At 36.2% G+C, this 20,229-nt stretch overlaps 2 protein-coding genes across 2 annotated transcripts in view; one reads left to right on the top strand and one right to left on the bottom strand.

Annotated features, from left to right (window-relative positions):
- LOC136035992 (cardioacceleratory peptide receptor-like) overlaps positions 1 to 20,229 on the bottom strand; it is a 473,226-nt gene that overhangs the window by 176,543 nt on the left and 276,454 nt on the right. The window lies entirely within an intron of this gene.
- Positions 1 to 20,229, top strand: part of LOC136035993 (nuclear transcription factor Y subunit gamma-like) — a 105,668-nt gene that overhangs the window by 30,727 nt on the left and 54,712 nt on the right. The window contains exon 5 of the mRNA XM_065717910.1: positions 7,865 to 7,966. Within this exon, the coding sequence (XP_065573982.1) occupies positions 7,865 to 7,966 (102 nt within the window). The remainder of the gene's footprint in view (positions 1 to 7,864; positions 7,967 to 20,229) is intronic.

Genomic DNA, 20,229 nt, shown 5'->3' with positions numbered 1-20,229 from the left:
TGCTCTCGCAAGACAATAAGTATTAATCTTGTAATATTATTTATGCACGCATGTTTTATGATAGTAATAGAGTAACCTTAATTTGCATAATCGGTAATTTTGGTAACTTCTGAAGACGAATATGTGATGTTATGCAACTGATACCTAAACCTTGAAGCGAACATTCGTCAGTTGTATTAACAGAATCATTTGAAATTTATTTAAACTGTGTCCACCTGTTTTGTTTCGAGGTGAAAACTTTCACGAACAGCTTTTCTTTCGGCAGGAGGAGGTAAGAGGTCGCAAAATGATCATTCATGGCTGTGGGATCGTGTTGAAACGCGTTGAGAGTAATGTTTAGGGTAAGTTTGAGTTCAATCAGAAGGCACTGTGTATATCCAGGCTCTAAAAATGTCGCATCTGTAATATATCAAAAAGGTAAGGACGTTAGGTCGAAATTTTCAGGGAATGTAAAAGGGGATACTGAACTCAGTCAAAAGCCGTTTGCATCAAGATTGTCAAAACGACATATTTTCCACATTATACCAAGCATACGCTCAAGTGAGAGTCACACATAAAAGAGTTTAAAGACACATATATAAAGGGAGCTGAATGATACCTCTAACATACCTTTTAGTAATGCCAGCGAGTCAGTTTAAACTTATTTAAACTGTGTCTACACCATATTGTCTCTTGGGGGTTGGGATTGAGTTGAAACTTTTACGAAAAGTTTTTTTTTCGGTGAGAGGAGGTAAAAGGAGTTGCGAACGCACGAAGAGGTAAGAGGAGATACGAACGCACAAGAACGATTCATCATTTGTGGCTGGGGTATCCTGTTGAAACGTGTTGAAGGTAATGTTTAGGTGAATTTTGAACTAAATGAAAAGCACTGTGTACATCCAGGCTCTAAAAATGTCGTATCTGTTATATATAAAAAAGGTAGGGACATGATATCGAAACTTTCAGGAAATATAGAGGGTGATGCTGAACTCAGTCCAAAGACTTGCGCATCAAGGCTGTCAAAATAATATCTTTTCGGCATTCTACCAAGCATACGCTCAAGTCAAAGTCACAAATAAAAGAGTTTAAAAGGACATATTTAAAGGGATCTGTGTCCACACCATTTTGTGTCCTGTGGGTTGGGATCGAGTTGAAACTTTAACGAATTTTTTTTTTCGGCGTGAGGAGGCAAAAGGAGATACGAACGCACCAGGAGGTAAGAGGATATGAACAGAAAAGAAGGATTGATCATTTTGTGGCTGTGGGATCGTGTTGAAACGCGTTGAACGTATTGTTTAGGGGAAATTTGAACTAAAAAAGTACTGTGAATATTCACACACTAAAAATGTCGTATCTGTAATATCTCAAAAAGGCGAAACTCACAAAATTAAACTCAAATGAGTTTAAAGAGACATTTATAAAGGAAGGTGAGTTATGCATCGGATATATATTTATTCTATTTTCATTTATACGTTATCTTTCAGATATTCGCTCAGGAGGTTTCTTTCGAATAAATTATTTGGAAATTGCTGCCTAATCGAAAGCTTAGTTTTAAAATGGTCCTAATCCTTGATTTTACATTTATATACCAATTATATTGAATGCCATCAAAGCTGATCACTTTGTGCGGCTTTGCATCTGCATTTCTTGCCGATGTAATTAAAAGACTTGTATTTGAAAAGTTTAACCTTTTTCATGAATACGTAGCAACTTGATCGTGCAAAATCATCAGAAGTCACTAAACTCTATGAGACATCACTAAAACGGAAATATGTTTAAGTTATGCTTTATTTTGTTTGTCACTGGAGTCCTTGTGATTACTTTTTGTAAATTCCCCAGGAAAAAGTTTGAGATGTTTGAAAGTTAGAAAGTTTATATTCCTACTCTGAAGACTATTGATTGTAAGTGGGATCCAAAAATTTAACTTAGCTCCTCCAATTCCTAGAGGCAAATAGAGCACCTACACATATAGTAGTTTGCCACTTTGACCTATACTGGGCTTCAAACTCTTCCATCAAAGTCCTCACCAACCTCGCATATATTCCTAGGGATCTGTAAGGACTAGTTTGGTTTTCTCTGAAGGAAGTAAGTTCTATACTTCCATGGCGGTGATAAGAGGTGCAAACAATGGGGGTCGATCATCCGTCCCTGTATTTCTTTGGCTGTTTGGCTTGTTAATCATATTTTGGAAGTCTCAAATGCTCGTAACTATTCACGAGAGTATTTATCGAATATTTCTTTTTCACAAAATACATATCTCTTTTTCCATTTAATCCAAATATATAGTGCTTAATGTTAGTGTTTAGTATTTTTATATGCGATTTGGACGGCCTTGGTTTTCTGGCATTTAACACTTTTCTGAAATAAGCCTAAGCCATAATAACCTAGGATTTCTTATACTGGATTTTATAGGTTAATAATTTTGGACTGAAGCAGTTGTGCTTGTAAACATTAAATGAAACCTTCTTAATTTTCTAATTCGTATGTAGTCATTTTGATTAGGATTTCTATTAGATAAATTTTACTTCCTCCTTCTCTCCTTTTCTATAGGGTGTACTTAATCCATTTAGGGTGTATAGGACCCTCTAGAATTCCTTTCGTCAAAGTTTATCTCAAGGCCGATGAAAATTTGCATGAAAAAAATGGCTTCCTTCTCGCTTTTTTCCTTCTTTTTTATATTCAATATTGCCACGAAAGATGAGTCACTTTTACTTGGAGATAATAAAAGTTTAACTTTTTACTGTTTCGTTTTACATCGAAGAATACTCTTCTGATTTTAGGTCATTGAAGGTAAATGCAAAAAATGTTGGACTATTTTTCTCAATTTTAATTTTTATGCAAATTTATTTCTTACTTATTTGAGAGTATACTATAATGAATGTAATAGAATACAGAATATAACTATGAATATTGAATTCACGGATGTTTTAAGTTTGATATGCTGTATGTAAAAAGAGACGTTTGATATTAATTTGATTTATTTCATCATATCCTAGGCTTTATTTACCTCTTTGTTTTCCCTTAAAAACCTCTTTTTTTAAGGAACAATTGAAGCCACCGCAACCTCTACAATAAGGCTCTCTGATGGTTAAATATGTTTTACAAATGTTTTAAAACTTTGGTTCTAAAATATTCCTACAAAATGTTTTAAAATATTTTAAACATTGCACTGAAACATTATTTGTAAATAGGAAGAGAGAAATATTACTATTTTAACCTGCATTAGAAATCTTTCCGTAGAAATCCTGTTTTCTATTATTTTTGTTCCTATTCTTTATGTATTATTTATTTCTTATATCCATCTATTTCATTCTTTCTCTGATCTAAAATATTCTTTTGTTCAATCTATTTTTGTATAAGCGCATTTCTATATTCTTCTTATAACATCTATAATTGTCTATTTCCTATTATTAGTTCCATTGTTCACTGTTCCTCTCCTCAGTTGTTTTAGCTCATGCAGATTCTAATCCTCCTTTTATCTGTTTTGACTTGATTAATCTTTCCTAATAAATTCACATTGGTCCCGTGGTATCCATTTTACCTCTACGAACAACAAGGAAAAGATTCGGCGAAATAGACACGTTTTGACATTGGAAAAACTTCCATTAACTTGTTGGTGAAATTGCCTGATTTTTTTTTTTTTTTTTTTTTTTTTTTTTTTTTTTTTTTTTTTGTAAATCAGTAGAGCCTGGCATATCTATTTTATTTGAATTCGTTACGAATGATTAGAAGGAAATATAATTAACAGTTTTTTTTCCTTTATTGCTTCTATAAGCTCTTCGCAGTGATGAGCTTCCAGAGACCAACATACTTTGCCGCACTCCTCCATCCCACCCTCTTTTCAGCTTATGCTGTTACCGATTCCTAAGGAATCCCCAAAGAGGTTTACTACTACTACTACTAACCTCACTGCAGCACCATGTCGCCTGAGGCTAACATGGTTACGCACGCTCCCCATCCATCCCAATTTATTAAAAGCCTCCCTCTTTGCAACCTCCTAAGAAGTTCCTATTTCCCCAAAATCTTTCTGCAAGACCTCCTCCCACCCCATTCGGGGACGACCTGTCCCTGAATCACTACTTAAAAGTAGTTATTCTACTTTTAACTTCTCACTGCATCCATTGTCATTGTTGTATCCTTATATCCTTAATTCCTTGGGTCATTTAAATGCACAAGAACAATATTTAAAAGAAAATTTAGTTTTCCCGAAAGCAATGATCAAAAACGAATGAAAATTTTGTTTTAGTTGGGGCATGGGCCCGCCAAATAATGGGTTTCGAGACAGATCCACAAATTTGTTTTTTTTTCCGAATTGCTAGAAACTCTCAAAATTGTTCCCTAGAAAACCTTTAAATAGAAATATTCCTTATCTAAAATAAAAACCTTAGCAAATTCTCCGATATACCAAGACGAATTTGAACTATAATGGGACTTTTTTTCAGCTTATCAAAATTATAGGGCTTATCTCTTTATTCCAGGAACTCCTTTAGGCATGATGTTGGAACTTCTAGGGAGGGTTAAGCGGGCCAAGTGACAGTGGTGGTTCTGGCCTCTCTTGTGCCCTGGACAAGGCACAAGATTATCACCCTTGAGCCTTTCTCCCACAAATTATGGGCCAAATTTTAACAAAATTTTAATTTGTTAATGACATTATTTACAATTTATTGTTTAATTAATAATCTATTTTTAATTTATTTATTAAATCATTTAATTGTTATTATTTGATTATTGTCTATTGTTTAATTTATTTTCTTAATTAATTAATAATTTATTAATTACTTTCATTTATTAACTGCGCCGTGTGCTTTATTATAATAAAAATAAAAACAAATTTAAGTTACAAAATGATTATAACCGTTAGATTTTTTTTGAAATATTTTGCCCCTAAAATTCCAACGCCCAGGGTAAATGCCCCCTCCCCCCTAAGACCGAATCTGCCAAGGGGCCTTGAATTCTTACCTAAGGAAGAGGCAAGGGGGACCTGGAACCCCCATATTTAGGGAATTCCTAAACTTCCATGGATTGTATAAATTGATATTTAAGCTATTAAAGGGTCTGGATTTCAATACCAAAAATTCTTCATGATCCAAATTTTCCCTTATTTTAAGAAATAGTCCAAGAAAATTTTTGTTGTGTGAATAATTCTGCCTCTGCTAAAGTTTAAAATCCTTCAAAACAAATGAGCGTATCCTTGATGATGCTATTTCAACTACTGCCCTTCTGTCAGCCTGTTAGCCCCAAGAAGGGCACGGGTTTCATCACCTTTTTGCTGCAGATCTACAATATTTATTTTGTTCCATTAGTAGTTCCTCTGCAATTCAACGTGGATGTCTCTGTGAATAGTAATTGCTAGTGATTCAGTTTCATCCGCTTTTCCTCACATCTTCCGTTCCTTGAAGACAGATTAGGTGCTAGCTAGATTAATTAATGTGAAAGCTAAGCGGTTGAAGTGACAAAGTAGAATGAAAATGAATTTGCTCGAGATAAAAGATTTTATTTAGTTGATTGAAATTGACTTGATAAACAGCTTTTCCTATATTAGGAGATGCTTTCACTGGTTACTTAACGTTTTTTTTCAATTTATTTATCTATTTATGAAACCAAGATACAGTAAGCCCAATGGCTTGTTGTGGTCTGGAGATAGAAATTATTGGAATGGTGGAGATTGCGTAGTCTAATTAACTCCACCAACTCTTCCATTTGTGCGGTTCGATCATGTTAAATGGGCTATCCACTTGGTTTGGCCTAAGCTGCTAACGTATGTTGGTAAGCTTATCTAGTGACGGTTGAAAGTAAAGATCATAGAATTAAAATGTTATTTGTATGTAATCATTAATGAGGACAATAGGTATAAAAAAGGGACACCTATGCACAGTTGACCAAAGGGAGTCTGAGATGGAATGTACTGTTTACAAATGAGGGAGAGGGTTGGAGACAGAGCGCACACTCTGTTCACCGAGGGGATTGGACACCAAGCGTACAGAGTAGGCCTATTTTGCAAAGGGGATTGGAGGCAGACCAAGGAGGTTGGAGATAGAAGGTACATCTATTAACCAAAGGGTTCTTGAATGATCTTTAGTTAAAGGAGATGCAACATGGTTGCATTTGCAAGTTTGGGGATTGGGATAGTTGGATGAGTCACGCGTCAAGAGGCCTAACTTTTGGCACTATTGACTGAAGGGGGATCGCAACGGATTGCTTGCTTTTTACTGAATGGGGTTGGAGGCTATTAATTGTTTACCCTATGATATCACCAATGAATCCTAAGACGGTCAAAGAAGACCAGAAACGAAGTGTACACTGTGTCGTAAACAGGCGAGCTGGACTGGCTTTCTTGAAATTTTGATGTGATGCCATGTGGTATTGCAGTGGCGTGATGGGGGGGGGGAATGACGTGTTGAATGGGTGCCAGGATACTTTACGATCGATTTTGTCCCCCATTATGCTCATTGGAGGTCAGGGCTGGCAATTGAATGAACCCTTTCCCAATTTTTACTACTATCCCTTTTATGTGAAGACATTCAAAACAAACATTGTTAAATGGGCTATGATAGAAGGAACTGGAGTTAAGCAGTCATTCACCTAATACTATATTATGACCTTTAAGAGCAAAGAACTTAATTATACCAAATATTTAAAGCATTAAATAAACTTGTTGTGAAATTAAAAGTTTTTAGATTGTTACTTTTGGTAAGGCTTTGGAGACTTCAATACTTTTGACACTCTTGGCTATCCCACTGCATGAAGAAACAAGAGCTAAGAGCTCATATGGCACTTGTGACGAGGCAGGAAGAGCCAATAGCTCATATGGTATGAGCTCTAGCAAAATTCTAAAAATCAATGGATTGTTTTAAAAGGAAAATCAGAGGCTTAATGCCAGTCGGGATTTAAAATAAGAGCTCTGAGACACGAAATCCTTCTAAATATCAAAATTTATTAAAATCCGATCACCCACTCGTAAGTTAAAATATCTCTTTTTTCTAATTTTTCCTCTTCCGACTTTATCAAGTCAATTTGTGCAGGTCCCTCACATGCCTACCAATTTTCATCGTCCTAGCACGTCCAGAAGCACCAAACTCGCCAAAGCATTGGATCCCCCCAGCTCCCCCAACGTCACCGGATCCGGTCGGGATTTAAATAACAGCTTCGAGACACGATATCCTTCTAAATATCAAATTTTCATTAAGACCCGATCACCCGGTTGTAAGATAAAAATACCTCATTTTTTCTAATTTTTCCGAATTAACCGTCCTATCACACCCCCCCCCCCATACGGTTAAATCGGGGATACTACTATTTCTAATTTAATCTGGTCTGGTCCCTGATACGCCTGCCGAATTTCGTCGTCCTAGCTGATCTGGAAGTGCCTAAACTAGCAAAACCGGAACAGATAGACTGACCGACCGACAGAATTTGCGATCGCTATATGTCACTTGCTTAATACCAACTGCCATATAAAAAAACTAGCAATATTTTGATCCTAGTTTCAAATATTTATTGCATTGGCATCCCAAATATCATCCTGAAGTTGGTGCTGTCTAAAGCGGACTTGATTATCCAATCCAATAACAATGGTATTACCTCATCTTAGCTATGGAAATTCAGGCTGTAAAAATATGGTTTTGACTGGACCTGTGCCACACCATCCTCGGGCGTGTAAAATTTGAAAATTTCTAAAATCAACCAACCTGAGGATGGCGTGGCACAGATCAAGTCGAAATTATTGATTTAAAATCGTATCTCCAAGCCTGAATTTTCATAGGCAAGGTGACCTATGGACATTTTCTGAAATTTTCTTTTTTTGTAATTTTTCTAACTTCATTTTCTGGCAACAGTGGCACTGGTCGGCAATTTTGATATTGATTAACACGAGGTTTTTTTTCAGACAGGACAAACAATTATACCATCTGTTTCGACTGGAGGCTCTTCTGGTCAGCCTCAAATTGTTCAACTTCAAACGGGGACTGGAGTCAATCAAATAGTCCAGGTAAGAAATACCGCTGAAGCCAAGTTTCATTTGAAAACCAGCTACAGACATCATCTGTTATATAAGAAATGAGGCGTAACTTTAAGAAAGAAACTATCCGTTTCTTTCAAGTTCAGTCATTTTATTATTCACATAAATATGTTTATATTTGACATTGGCCCATGGGGAAACAAGCTAAAAAACTAGGCCTAGACTAAGATAGAATAGATAGAAGATACAATAACACAACAGTAATATGAAAGTTGCAGCTAGCCCAGGATTCATAAATAAATGCAAACATTCAATCAGAGAACAAACCGTGCAAATAACTTTATATTATTAAATAGACACTAAGATAAAGATAATTTTGAACCCTTTTTGTTAATTGGATGGAAGTAAATTTATCAATAAGATCCTTGTGAGGCTATCGACACAAACAGAGCAAATTTAGATTTCTCAGCACTATACTTGTCAATGTAGATACTCTTTTTTGCTGAGTGTTATAATTATGTAAATATTGTGATTGTGAGGAAAAACTTTTAGTCTAGTAATATGGTGGCAATTTCTTAATGTCAGAATTAGATTTGAAAAGAATTCCTCTAAAAGTAAATTGTTGCGAAACTGGAAGCATATCAAGATAAGTGTATAAAGATTTTATAGCAGACTTATTTGGAAGTGAACTAGCTGATGGAATAAAAAGTTTCAGGGTTCTTAGGATATGATTTTGTAAAATTCTGTATTTGTTTAATATGGCTTTTAAATGTAGGTAAGTATACTAGAGAACCATAATTAATATTAGACTGAATCAGAGCAAAATAAATGTTTGGTAAAGCAGAGTAGGGCAAATAATGCTTCAACCTTTGCATTAAACCAAGACAACGCGAAATCTTTAAGCTTAGTTTTTGATTGTGTGTCTTAAACGATAAGCTTTTGTTAATCACAAGTCCAAGGTACTTTATCGTTTCCATCCAAGATGTTGATAATAGATATTTTGAAGAAGCAACTCGGGTAATGCGAGGGCAAATATTTGACTTTCTGCCGTAAGTTATGAAATATTTTTCGATATAAAGCAATAAAATTTAATGAACACCAATTGAGAACATTAGAAAATGCAGTATCCAGTTTCGCAGCCAACTCCTCGTCATTCTTCCCAGAAAGCGAAATTTCCTTATCATGATCAAAATGTGTGTTGAGACATGGGATTGCCAAAGCGTTGTGAAGACCATTTATGTAAATTAGAAAAAGCAGGAGACCTAGGACAGAGTCATGAGGTACCCCAACCTTCGAAGACTGAGAAACAGGTGGAGAGAGGAAATTGCCTCCATCTATTTTTGGCTTTCTCTTATCCAGATAAGATTTAACTAAATCCTACGCCGGTCCGCGCACACCACAATTATCCAATTCAAAAAAAATACAATGGGATATTGTATCGAATACTTTTTTGAAATCCAAATATATTGTTGCTGGAATTTCACCTCTATCTAAGCATTCATGAATACATTGGTTGAGAGCAAGGATAGCATGTTCAGTATTGTGTCCAGACCTGCAACCGAATTGAAAATTTGCAAAGAAATTAAACGATTAAGAAAGTCATAAAACCTGTTGTAATTGCTATCTCAAATATTTTTTAAAATGCTAACAAAATAGAAATAAGACGGTAGTTGGATTGCTTTTCAGGAGCGTCATTTTTGTGAAGCGAACTTATCCTCGCTTATTTAAAAGCGGCTGGGAAAACTCCATTTTTAAATGAAACATTAATTATATGCTATAATGGTAAAATTACTACAGAAAATATTTCTTTAACAGTTTTGGAACTAGAGCCATCTGTTCCGGCTGAACTACCTAGATTTAGATCACAAACTATTTTTGTTATTTCAAAATTAGAGATAGGCCTAAGAAAAACTTAATTACTTCGACGGGATAGAAAGTACGAAGAAAAATGTTTATTACTGCGTGAATCAAAATGGTTCCTTACTGAGAAAGCAATTTTCTCTTCTATGTTAGAAAAATAAGTACTCAAAATATCTACCACTTCCTCCGATTTATTAGTAGTCTCTACTAATAGTACATCTACTAATTAGTACATCCTCTAAACTAATAACTTCATGGAATTTAGAATTTATCTCAATTTTTATAGAAGAATTTATTAAAGACCACGTTTGCGAGCTTCTTCAAAAGACTCTTTATAATACCTTTGTTTCGGCAGTCGTATCATGTGGTTAATTTAATTTTGAAAAAAAAAATTATATAATAATCAGTTTGATTCTTTAACTGCTTTTTAAATAACGGGTTTTTTATGGTACTTGGTATTAACCAAGTGACATATAGCGATCGCAAATTCTGTCGGTCTGTCTGTCCCGGTTTTGCTACTTTAGGCACTTCCAGGTAAGCTAGGACGATGAAATTTGGCAGGCGTATCGGGACCGACCAGAGGAAATTAGAAATAGTCGTTTTCGCAATTTGACCATCTGAGGAGGAGGGGGGTCGGTTAATTCGGAAAAAATAGAAAAAATGAAGTATTTTAACTTATGAACGGGTGATGGGATCTTAATGAAATTTGATGTTTGGAAGGATATCGTGTCTCAGAGCTCTTATTTTAAATCCCGACCAGATCCGGTGACATAGGGTGGGGGGGAACCTAAAATCTTGGAAAACGCTTAGAATGGAGGGATCGGGATGAAACTTGGTGGGAAAATAAGCAGAAGTCCTAGATACGTAATCGACATAACCGGAACGGATCTGCTCTATTTGGGGGAGTTGGGGGGGGGGGTTAATTCTGAAAATTAGAAAAAATGAGGTATTTTTAACTTAAGAAGGAGTAATCGGATCTTAATGAAATTTGAAGTTTGAGAGAATATCGTGTCTCAGAGCTCTTATTTTAAATTCCGACTGGATCCGATGACATTGGGGGGAATTGAGGGAGGAACATAAAATCTCGGAAAACGCTTAGAGTTGTGGGATCGGTTTAAAACTTGGTGGTAAAAATAATCATAAGTCTTAGATACGTGATTGAAATAACCGGAACGGATCCGCTCTCTTTGGGAAAGTTTGGGGAGGAGGGTTAATTCTTAATTTTTTTTTTTTTAATGAGGTATTTTTAACTTACGAAAGAGTGATCAGATCTTAATGAAATTTGATGTTTAGAAGGATATTGTATCTCAGAGCTCTTATCTTAAATCCCGACCGGATCCAGTGAAGGGGAAGTTGGGGTGGGGAGAACCTAAAATCTTGGAAAATGCTTAGAGTGGAGGGATCGGGATGAAACTTGGTGGGAAAAATAAGCACAAGTCCTGGATACGAGATTGACATAATCGGAACGGATCTGCTTGCTTTGAGGAAGTTGGGGGGAGGGTTACTTTTAAAAATAAGAAAAAATGAGGTATTTTTGACTTACGAAAGAGTGATCGTATCTTAATGAAATTTCATATTTAGAAGGACCTCGAAACTCAGATCGCTTATTTTAAATCCCGAACGGTTCCTGTGTCATTAGGGGGGGGGAGGAAATTTTGGAAAACGCTTAAAGCGGAGAGATCAGGATGAAACATGGTGGAAAGAATGAGCACAAGTCTAAGATTGGTGACTGACATAACCGGACCGGATCCGCTCTCTTTGGTGGAGTTTGAGGGGGGGGGGAGTAATTCGGAAAAAATTAGGAAAAATGAAGTATTCGTAACTTACGAACGGGTGATCAGAACTTAATGAATTGATATATAAAAGAATCTTATGTCTCAGATGCTCCATTTTCAATTCGAATCGGATCCGGGTACATAGAAGGTTGAATGGGGGAAACAAAAATCTTGGAAAACCCTTGAGTGGAGAGATCGGGATGACACTTGATGGGAAGAAGAAGCACAAGTTATAGATACGAGATTGACATAATATGTACGGATCCGTTCTCTTTGTGGGAGCTGGGGGTTGTTAATTTGGAAAAATCAGAAAAATTGATGTATTTTTAACTTAAGAACGGGTGACCGGATCTTAATGAAATTTGTTATTTAGAAGGAACTCGTGTCTCAGAGCTCTTATTTCAAATCACGACCGTATCATTTGACATTGGGGGTAGTTGGAGGGGGACACCGGAAATCTTGGAAAATGCTTATAAATGTCGTAGATACGTGATTGACGTAACCGGACTGGATCCGCTCTCTTTGGTATAGTTAGGTGGTGGGGTTCTGTGCTTTGGCGAGTTTTGTGCTTCTGGACGTGCTAGGACGATGAAAATTGGTAGGCTTGTCAGGCAGCTGCACAAATTGACTTGATAGTCGTTTTTCCCGATTCAACCATCTAGGGGGCTGAAGGGAGAGGAAAAATTAGAAAAATTGAGGTATTTTTAACTTACGAGTGGGTGATCGGATCTTAATAAATTTTAATATTTAGAATTACCTCGTGACTCAGAGCTCTTATTTTACATCTCGACCGGCATTAAGCCTCTGATTTTTCTTTAAAGCAATCTATTGATTCTTAGAATTTTGCTAGAGCTCATACCATATGAGCTCTTGGCTCTTCCAACCTCGTCACAAGTGCCATATGAACTCTTAGCTCTTGTTTTCTTCGTTACTGATATTAGAATTCCAGAAGTTATCCACGGCCTTATATGAAATTTTTCTCTGCAAATTTTATTCTTAGTAAATGGGCAACTAGAATCAAGGCAGTATTTAAATTTTTAGAAAATTTAAATTTTTAGATGCTTTTTTAGAAAAGCATCAGCTGCATACCTGTATCCTTGGTGGATGTAACATCCTGCAAATCCAACAGATTAAGGCTTTCATTCAGCTGATGTTATTTTATTTATTAACAGTAATTGACGTTACTTACTGACCTGCGGTATTTTATAAGTAAAAACCAAATCTGAAATTAGCATAAAATAATGTGATATATTACTAAAACAGTAAAATTTGCTTGAACTGGTAAAGATGAAAACATATTATCAATGAGAGAAGCAGAACTAGGTGAAATTCTCGTAAGTATCAGGCAAGTAGGAAGCAGATTAGCAGAAAAACAAGAAAACAGTAAATCGACAGAGAATTAATTCGAAGCTTTTAGAAGGTCAATATTGAAATCTCTCGAAAGGATAACATCTTTATATTGGAAATGAGGTTGATGCAAAAAAACATTGAATTTAGAGAGGAATGATTTGATGGAAATGAGGTTGATGCAAAAAGTTATGGGATTTAGAGAGGAATGACTAGATGAAAATGAGGTTGATGCAAAAAAGTCCTAGAATTTAGAGAGGAATAACTTGATGAAATGAGGTTGATGCAAAAAAAAATCATGGAATTTAGAGAGGAATGACTTAATGAAAATGAAGTTGATGCACAAAAAAAATCATAGAATTTAGAGAGGAATGACTTGATGAAAATGAGGTTGATGCAAAAAAAATATAGAATTTACAGAGGAATAACTTGGCTGGAGGAGAAGCCGGCCGGTGTACTACGCAAAAAACAATTTTTTTTCCAAGACCAACTTCAGTCACCATTACTTTAGAAAACATTTCCTCATGAGAACCTTCCAGATTTGCAAGGCGTCGAAAATAGGTATCTTCTATTACTAATACTCCTAAGCCACCTTGGCGCCTTGTCAATCGGTTTTTAAAAGTAAACTGATATCCAGGAAAAATAACATGAGGGGTCAGGTCTATAAGAAAAGTCTCACAGAATCCAACGAGATGACACGATAGTTTATGAACTGCATCAACAAGATTATCCTGAGAACTAAAAAAACCTGTACCAATTTAAAAATCCTGCTCTCACCACAACGGCACTAGGAGGATCAGTAACTTTGGAAGGTAATTTATATTTACATTTTGGAAAACTAACTAATCCACCGTCATTTATTAGATTTTCAACAAAATTTATCCTGGCCCCTGAATATGGACAAATCGAAAGGGTTAGACTTTAGGTCTTTCGGTCTACCCCCAATACAATTATCATCTAATAAAAAAAAAAAAAAATCAGAATAATGATCAGAACCAGCAGAAACTTTGGCAAAATGCACACTGTCTGAGTCTTAAGGGTGAAAAACAACTGAACCAGCGAGAACTCGAAAATAATGATGAAAGAAAAAGAAACTGCTTGGAAATAAATAAAAAGAAGAGAAAGAAATGGAACATATCCATTGTAAGATGAAATGCGGACACAAAAATAGCCAATATACTCAATCACTTTAGATAAATAAAAATACACTAAAGAAGGCAGAAAATAAACTCATAATAAGCTACCGAGGGACAAAATACCACAAAATAAAAAAGTAGGATCCTATTTGAACAGAGAAACATTGAAAAAAAACAAAACAAAAAACAAATGACCGTGGATTGTTAGTTTAATTGACATGAACTGGTATTTATTTCTTAAAGTATTGATAATTTCTTATTTATGAAAGTAAATAGATTAAAAACATTTAAAGCGTATTAGGTTTTCAGTAAAGCACAAATTATGTTTTGGGTTTGAAAAGGCATGGGGGTTATCAGCCGTACTAATGTTAATTTTTGCTCGTTTTGGGTTTGACTCTGCTATTTATTGTAATTTCTATTCGTTTTGAGTTTCATTGATTTGATAGTGACTTGTGGTAGTTCTACGCTTAGAAGATTATTTGACTTTATTTCCGCTCATTTTCGGCTTAATGGAACTCTTTACTTTTCTTTGAAAAACTTATTCTGTGAAAAAAGTTTTTTAAATTAATTTCTGTTCGTTTTTTACTGACATAGTCTTTTTCATGAAAAAAAAATTATATCTTTTCAGTTTTTCTATAAGAATCTATAGTTTGGGTTGCTATTGGAATGTTGGAGAAACTTTTCCAACAGTTTTTAATCCTGGCACAAACAGTATTTTTTTTTTAATTTAATTTTGTAACTCCTGAATTTGAATTAACAAAAGTAAAACAATATCGTTCACAAAAGATTCTATCTATGTTTTTTGACAAACTGAATAAACTTGCAATCTTTTTATTTATTTAAAGTTGTAAGAGCGGAAGTAGTAATATTATTAGCCCCAAAAGTTTTAACTTAATACTCCCAGTCGTTCTCGATATATTGCTGAGGTGTCTTCTTGGCAACCATAAACGCAATACCTTTTAATTTACTTTAAAGCAAAATTTAGTTTTAAAGCATAATGGGTCAATCGCATGATTGTGGTCGGTTGGCATACCCAATTTCCTTTAAGACATATTTGCTGGATCTTTCTACTATGCTGAACAAAATGGCTGTCTCAAAATTTTGAATGGATACATTTGGAAAGTGAATGGGCTTGAGAGCAGGGGTGCTTCTTTTCAGTCCCTGTTTACTCTTAAAAAGGGCACCAGAACTTCTAATTTTGAACCGAATTAACTGCTTTAAAAATTTAAATGATATTCCTAGTTATTATAGAGTGATGCTGCCTATGATATTGCTTGTATGCCTTTTTGAAAACCTGCACGTACACAGTTTCTTCTTCTGATTGGAACTCCTCCTAAACATCCCTAAAAGTTTCATCTTAACACCCTCAGCGTCATTAGTTACAGTAGCCTAACTGTAGTTGTAGTATTAAAAGTATACACACAGTGCCTTCTGGCTAGTTCAAAATCCCCCAAAACTTACCCTTAAAGGTCTAACTTAATAATATAATTTGTTCTTCAGATATTTCTTTATCGCCTTTTTGAAAGTCCGTATGTTTGTTTGGAATTAGTTCAACGTCCGCCTTAAAATACTCCTTAAAAGCTTCACCTTAATGCCTTTAGATTGCACAGCAGCAATAGTTGTAGCAGCATTAGTTGCAGTATGCGCATAGTACCTTTGGTTTCTTCATCATCCCCTTCAACACACGCTGAAAGTTTCAGCTTGATACCATTAATCTTTCTTAAAGAATTTCTGATGCATCCGCTAGACAACCTGTGTGGGCATAGTATGTTTCGAATTACTTCCATTTAGTTTCTTTATATCCCAAAATTTTCACCTTAATACCCTTGGTTTTAATAGTAGTAGTAGCAGCAGTATAATTAATAGTAGTAGCCTGAACTTTAGTGGCAGTAGTAGTAATATAAGTAGTAATAATAGTAACAGTAGTAGTGGTGTTAGTAGAAGCAGTAGCATTAGGATGAAAGTATTTTCTATTGGTTAGTTTAACATCCCTCACAACAGACCCTGTTAGTTCCAACTTCACACACCAAACTGTTCCTAAGATATTGCTTTTTCGCCCTTTTGACAACCTGCATATAGGTGGCGTGTTGTAATTCGGTTCACCTTACCCCTCCCCTCAATTCCATCAAAATTTCTCCTTCATGTCCTTAGGCATAGTTATAATAGCGGTCACAGTAGTAGTATTGATATTACTTGTAATAGTATTAATATATTGCCTTTTGATCAGTAAAGCATCCCTCTCATCAAGTCCAAGAAGTTTCAACTTCATACAATTATCCGTTGCTATGACATTGCTGATATGTCCTTTTGATAACCTGTATGTTATCAAATTTTCCTCTCAGTCTTCTTAGCCTTATAAGCAGTATCAATAGAAGTAGTAGTAGCAGTAAATGCAGCAGTAACCGTAGTATCAGCAGTAGTGTGCACATATTGCCTTTTGGTGAGATGATCTTCCCCTTTAAGCATTCTCTGAAAGTTCCAACTTAATACTCAAATCAATCCTTGAGATACACTATTTTGACAATTTGTATGCACATAGCGTCTTTTGATTTAGCTCGAATTTTCCCTCAATACTGTAAATAGAGTAGTCTGGTAGTAATAGTGGTGGTAGTTGTAATTATTTCCTGAATTCTCAAAATTAATATGCTCTGTCATTCCTGTGTTACACCCTTTTGACAGTCCTCGGATACATAACGTGTTTTGATTTACCTCAATACTCCCCTCAACATTCTCTTAATGGCTCACATGCCCTTCGTCTTCTTCGAAAGTAAAGTTCAAACATACATACCTTTCTCAATAACATATGCTGTGTGTAAACAATGAACGAATTGTCTAGTTTACAGCGCTTGTCCTGAGGATTTTGGGGAGGTTGACATCCCCGAAGACACAATTACTGGACCTTTCGACAAGGTTAAATAATATAGATCTCTTAAAATTTCGATCGAATATATTTTTGGGAATAATAGGCTTGGGGGGAGGCTGATTGCCCTCCTCTCATTTTTGTCTCTTAAAAAGGGCGCTAAAACTTCGGATTTCTAATCAAATGAGCTGTATCCGATCCAAAGCTTATACGAGCACCTGTTCCATAAAAACCTTATATGCCCCAGGGCTGAGGGGCATAACTTACAATCCTTGCCCATGAGCTCTGGGTAATTGTGTCCACCCTAAAGACTTTTTTATTTGATTTTTGGACTATTGGTAGTAAAATGGCTATCTCAAAATCCCACTTGAATTCGTTTTCGGAAAAGAGGATGTCAGGGAGGAAAAAAAAGCTCTTCGTCATGTTTGACTCTTAAAAGAGGACTAGAACTATACATTTCAAATCAAATGAGCCTCTTCTAATGTTCACACGACCACCCCTTCAATGAAAACCTTAGATTCCGCTGGGGTATAATTTACAACCTTTACCCCCAGGCTTTGGGGATTCTATCCACCCCAAAGGCTCTATTATAGGATCTTTGGACGAATTTTTAACAAATGGCTATCTCAAAATTTAGATCGTATGTATTTAAGGAAAATATGATGCAGGGGGAGGGATCACTTTGAATCTTAAAAAAGGTATTAGAAAATCTGATACGACCACCATTTCTATAAAAATTTATATGCCCCAGGGAATAACCTGCCCTGGGGGCTGTGGGAGGGGAGTTGTCATCCTCAAAGACATAATTTCCGGACCTTTTAACTTCTCTGAACAATATGGCTATCTGAAAATTTTGATTGGATATGTTTGGGGAAATGGTGGACGTGAGAGGGGGGTTAATTGCCCTCCAATAGCTTTTGACAATTAGAAGGGGCACTAGCCCCTTCAGTTTCCAATCGAGTAGACCTTTTTCGAAGTTTCTACAACAACAAATGACCATCTCAGAATTTGTATCATATGCATTTTGGGAAAATACGAGGCGTGGGGGAAGGGGTATATCTACCTTCTGATCACTGAATCTTAAAAGAGGCACTAGGACTTCTAATTACAAATTTTAATGAGCCCTTTCCGAAGTTTATACGATCGTCCTTTCTAAACAAACCTTATGTGCCCCCAGGGCATAACTTACAACCCTTGCCCTGAGAGCTGCGAGGGGTCTGTCGTCCTCAAATACATATTTTTCGGATCTTTCAACTACGTTGAAAAAAAGGCTGCCTCAAAATTTTGATTGGATATGTGGGCGTGAGAGGGCGGGTTACTTGCCTCCAACCACTTTTAAGTATTAAAAAATTTCCAATTGAATGAGCCGTTGTCGAAGTTTCTACGAAAGTTCTTCGATATGAAGTTTCCTGGTCTAAGACCAAAAAAAAAAAAAAAAAAATAAAGTCACATTGGGCCCATATCGCTCTTTACTTCGGCAGCGCTATTGCACTGCCTATGAAACCGTATATGCCCCCAGGGCCTAACTTGCAACCCTTGCCCTGAGGGTTGTGGGGGGGGGGGGTGATTATTGCCATCCTGAAAGACATAGTTTCTGAACCTTTCAATTACGTTGAAAAAATGGCTATATCAAAATTTTAATTGGATATGTTTGGCGTAATGATGGGAATGAGACGAGTGTTATCTGCCCTCCAAACACTTTTGATTATAAAAAGGGCACTAGCCATTTCAGTTTCCAATCGAATGAACTCTTTTTGAAGTTTTCACGACAACAAATGGCCATCTTAAAATTTCTATCAGATGCATTTCAGGAAAATACGAGGTGTGGGGGTAGGGGTATCCACTATCCGATTACTCTCAATCTTAAAAAGAGTATAAAACCTCTGATCACCAATCCAATGAGCTCTCTCCGAATTTTATACGATCACCCTTTCTATATATACCTTATATGCCCTAATGCCCTAAGGGTATAACTTACAACCCTTGCCCTGACGAGCCTGGGGGGTTGTCATCCTCAAAGGCATCATTTTCGGACCTTTTAATTATGTTGCACAAATTTGCTGTCTCAAAATTTTGTTTGGATGTGTTTGGGGAAATGGTGGGCGAGGGAGAGGGCTTAGATGCCCTCCAATCACTTTCGACTATTAAAAAGGCCCCCAATCCATTCGATTTCCAATGGAATGGATTGGAATATATACGCCCCGAGGGCATAACTTACAACCCTAGCCCTGAGGGATGTAGCGGGGGGGGTTCATCGTTGAACATATAATTTCCAGACCTTTCAACTACGTTGAACAAGATGGCTATCTCAAAATTTTGATTGGATGTGTTTGGGGAAATGATGGGCGTGGGAGGGGGGTTACTCGCGCTTCAATCACTCTTGACTATTAAAAAGGGCACTAGCCCTTTCAATTTTCAATTGTATGAGCCTCTTTTGAAGTTTCTACGACAACAAATAGCCACCTTGTACCAGGTGGATTTTGGGAAAATACGTGGCGTGTGAGGAGGGTATCCACCCTTCCATCACTCTGACTCTCAAAAACGGCACTAAAACTTCTGATTAGTAATCAAATGAACCCTCAGAAGTTTGTACGATCGTCCTTTCTATACAAATCTTATGTACCCCCAGGCCATAACTTACAATCCTTGCCCTGAGGGTTCTTGGGGGTGGGGGATGTCATCCTCAAAGACATAATTTCCGCACCTTTCCAATTTCCAATTGAATTAGTCCTTTTCGACATTTCTACGACTACTTCTTCGATACTAAGTGCCCTGGTATAAGACCAAAAAAAAAAAAATAAAATAATAATAATACGTTGTGCTCATATTGCTCTATACTTAGGCATCGCTATTGCGCTGATTGTGATGAAATTTCAGTATTTTCGTGGTCTTTATTGAACCAAACAAAGAATTTTAGCCGCATCGGAGAAATCGTGGCGCGAAATTCCACAACTTTACCGACTTCTTTTTTTTGGCAGAGTGACCAAAAACTTTGGGGGGTGTCCCCCTTCCCCCTCCATATGTTAGGGCCTTGCATCCACCAGTACTCATTTTGTATCCATCAGTGCTCCTTTTCAATGCTAATATTGCTCCTTTTCAGTATTAATAAACATCAAAAACAAGAAGGACAATAGCGGATTTCTCAAGACAGTCGGAAACAAATGAAAATGAATATTTCGGCCCTGTGTCCAAGGGCCGTCCTCAGCAATACAAAAATATATAAGAAGAAAAAAATTACAACAGGATAAAATTAATAAAACTAAAATGAAAGTTTTTTTGAAACTGTCCCAGCATCGTTACCTCGGCGAAGTTTAA

This window comes from Artemia franciscana, chromosome 15, assembly GCF_032884065.1.
Source record: "Artemia franciscana chromosome 15, ASM3288406v1, whole genome shotgun sequence".
NCBI classification, from domain to species: domain Eukaryota; kingdom Metazoa; phylum Arthropoda; class Branchiopoda; order Anostraca; family Artemiidae; genus Artemia; species Artemia franciscana.
Note: the sequence above shows the minus strand (reverse complement) of the source record. Positions and strands in the feature narration are given on the sequence as shown.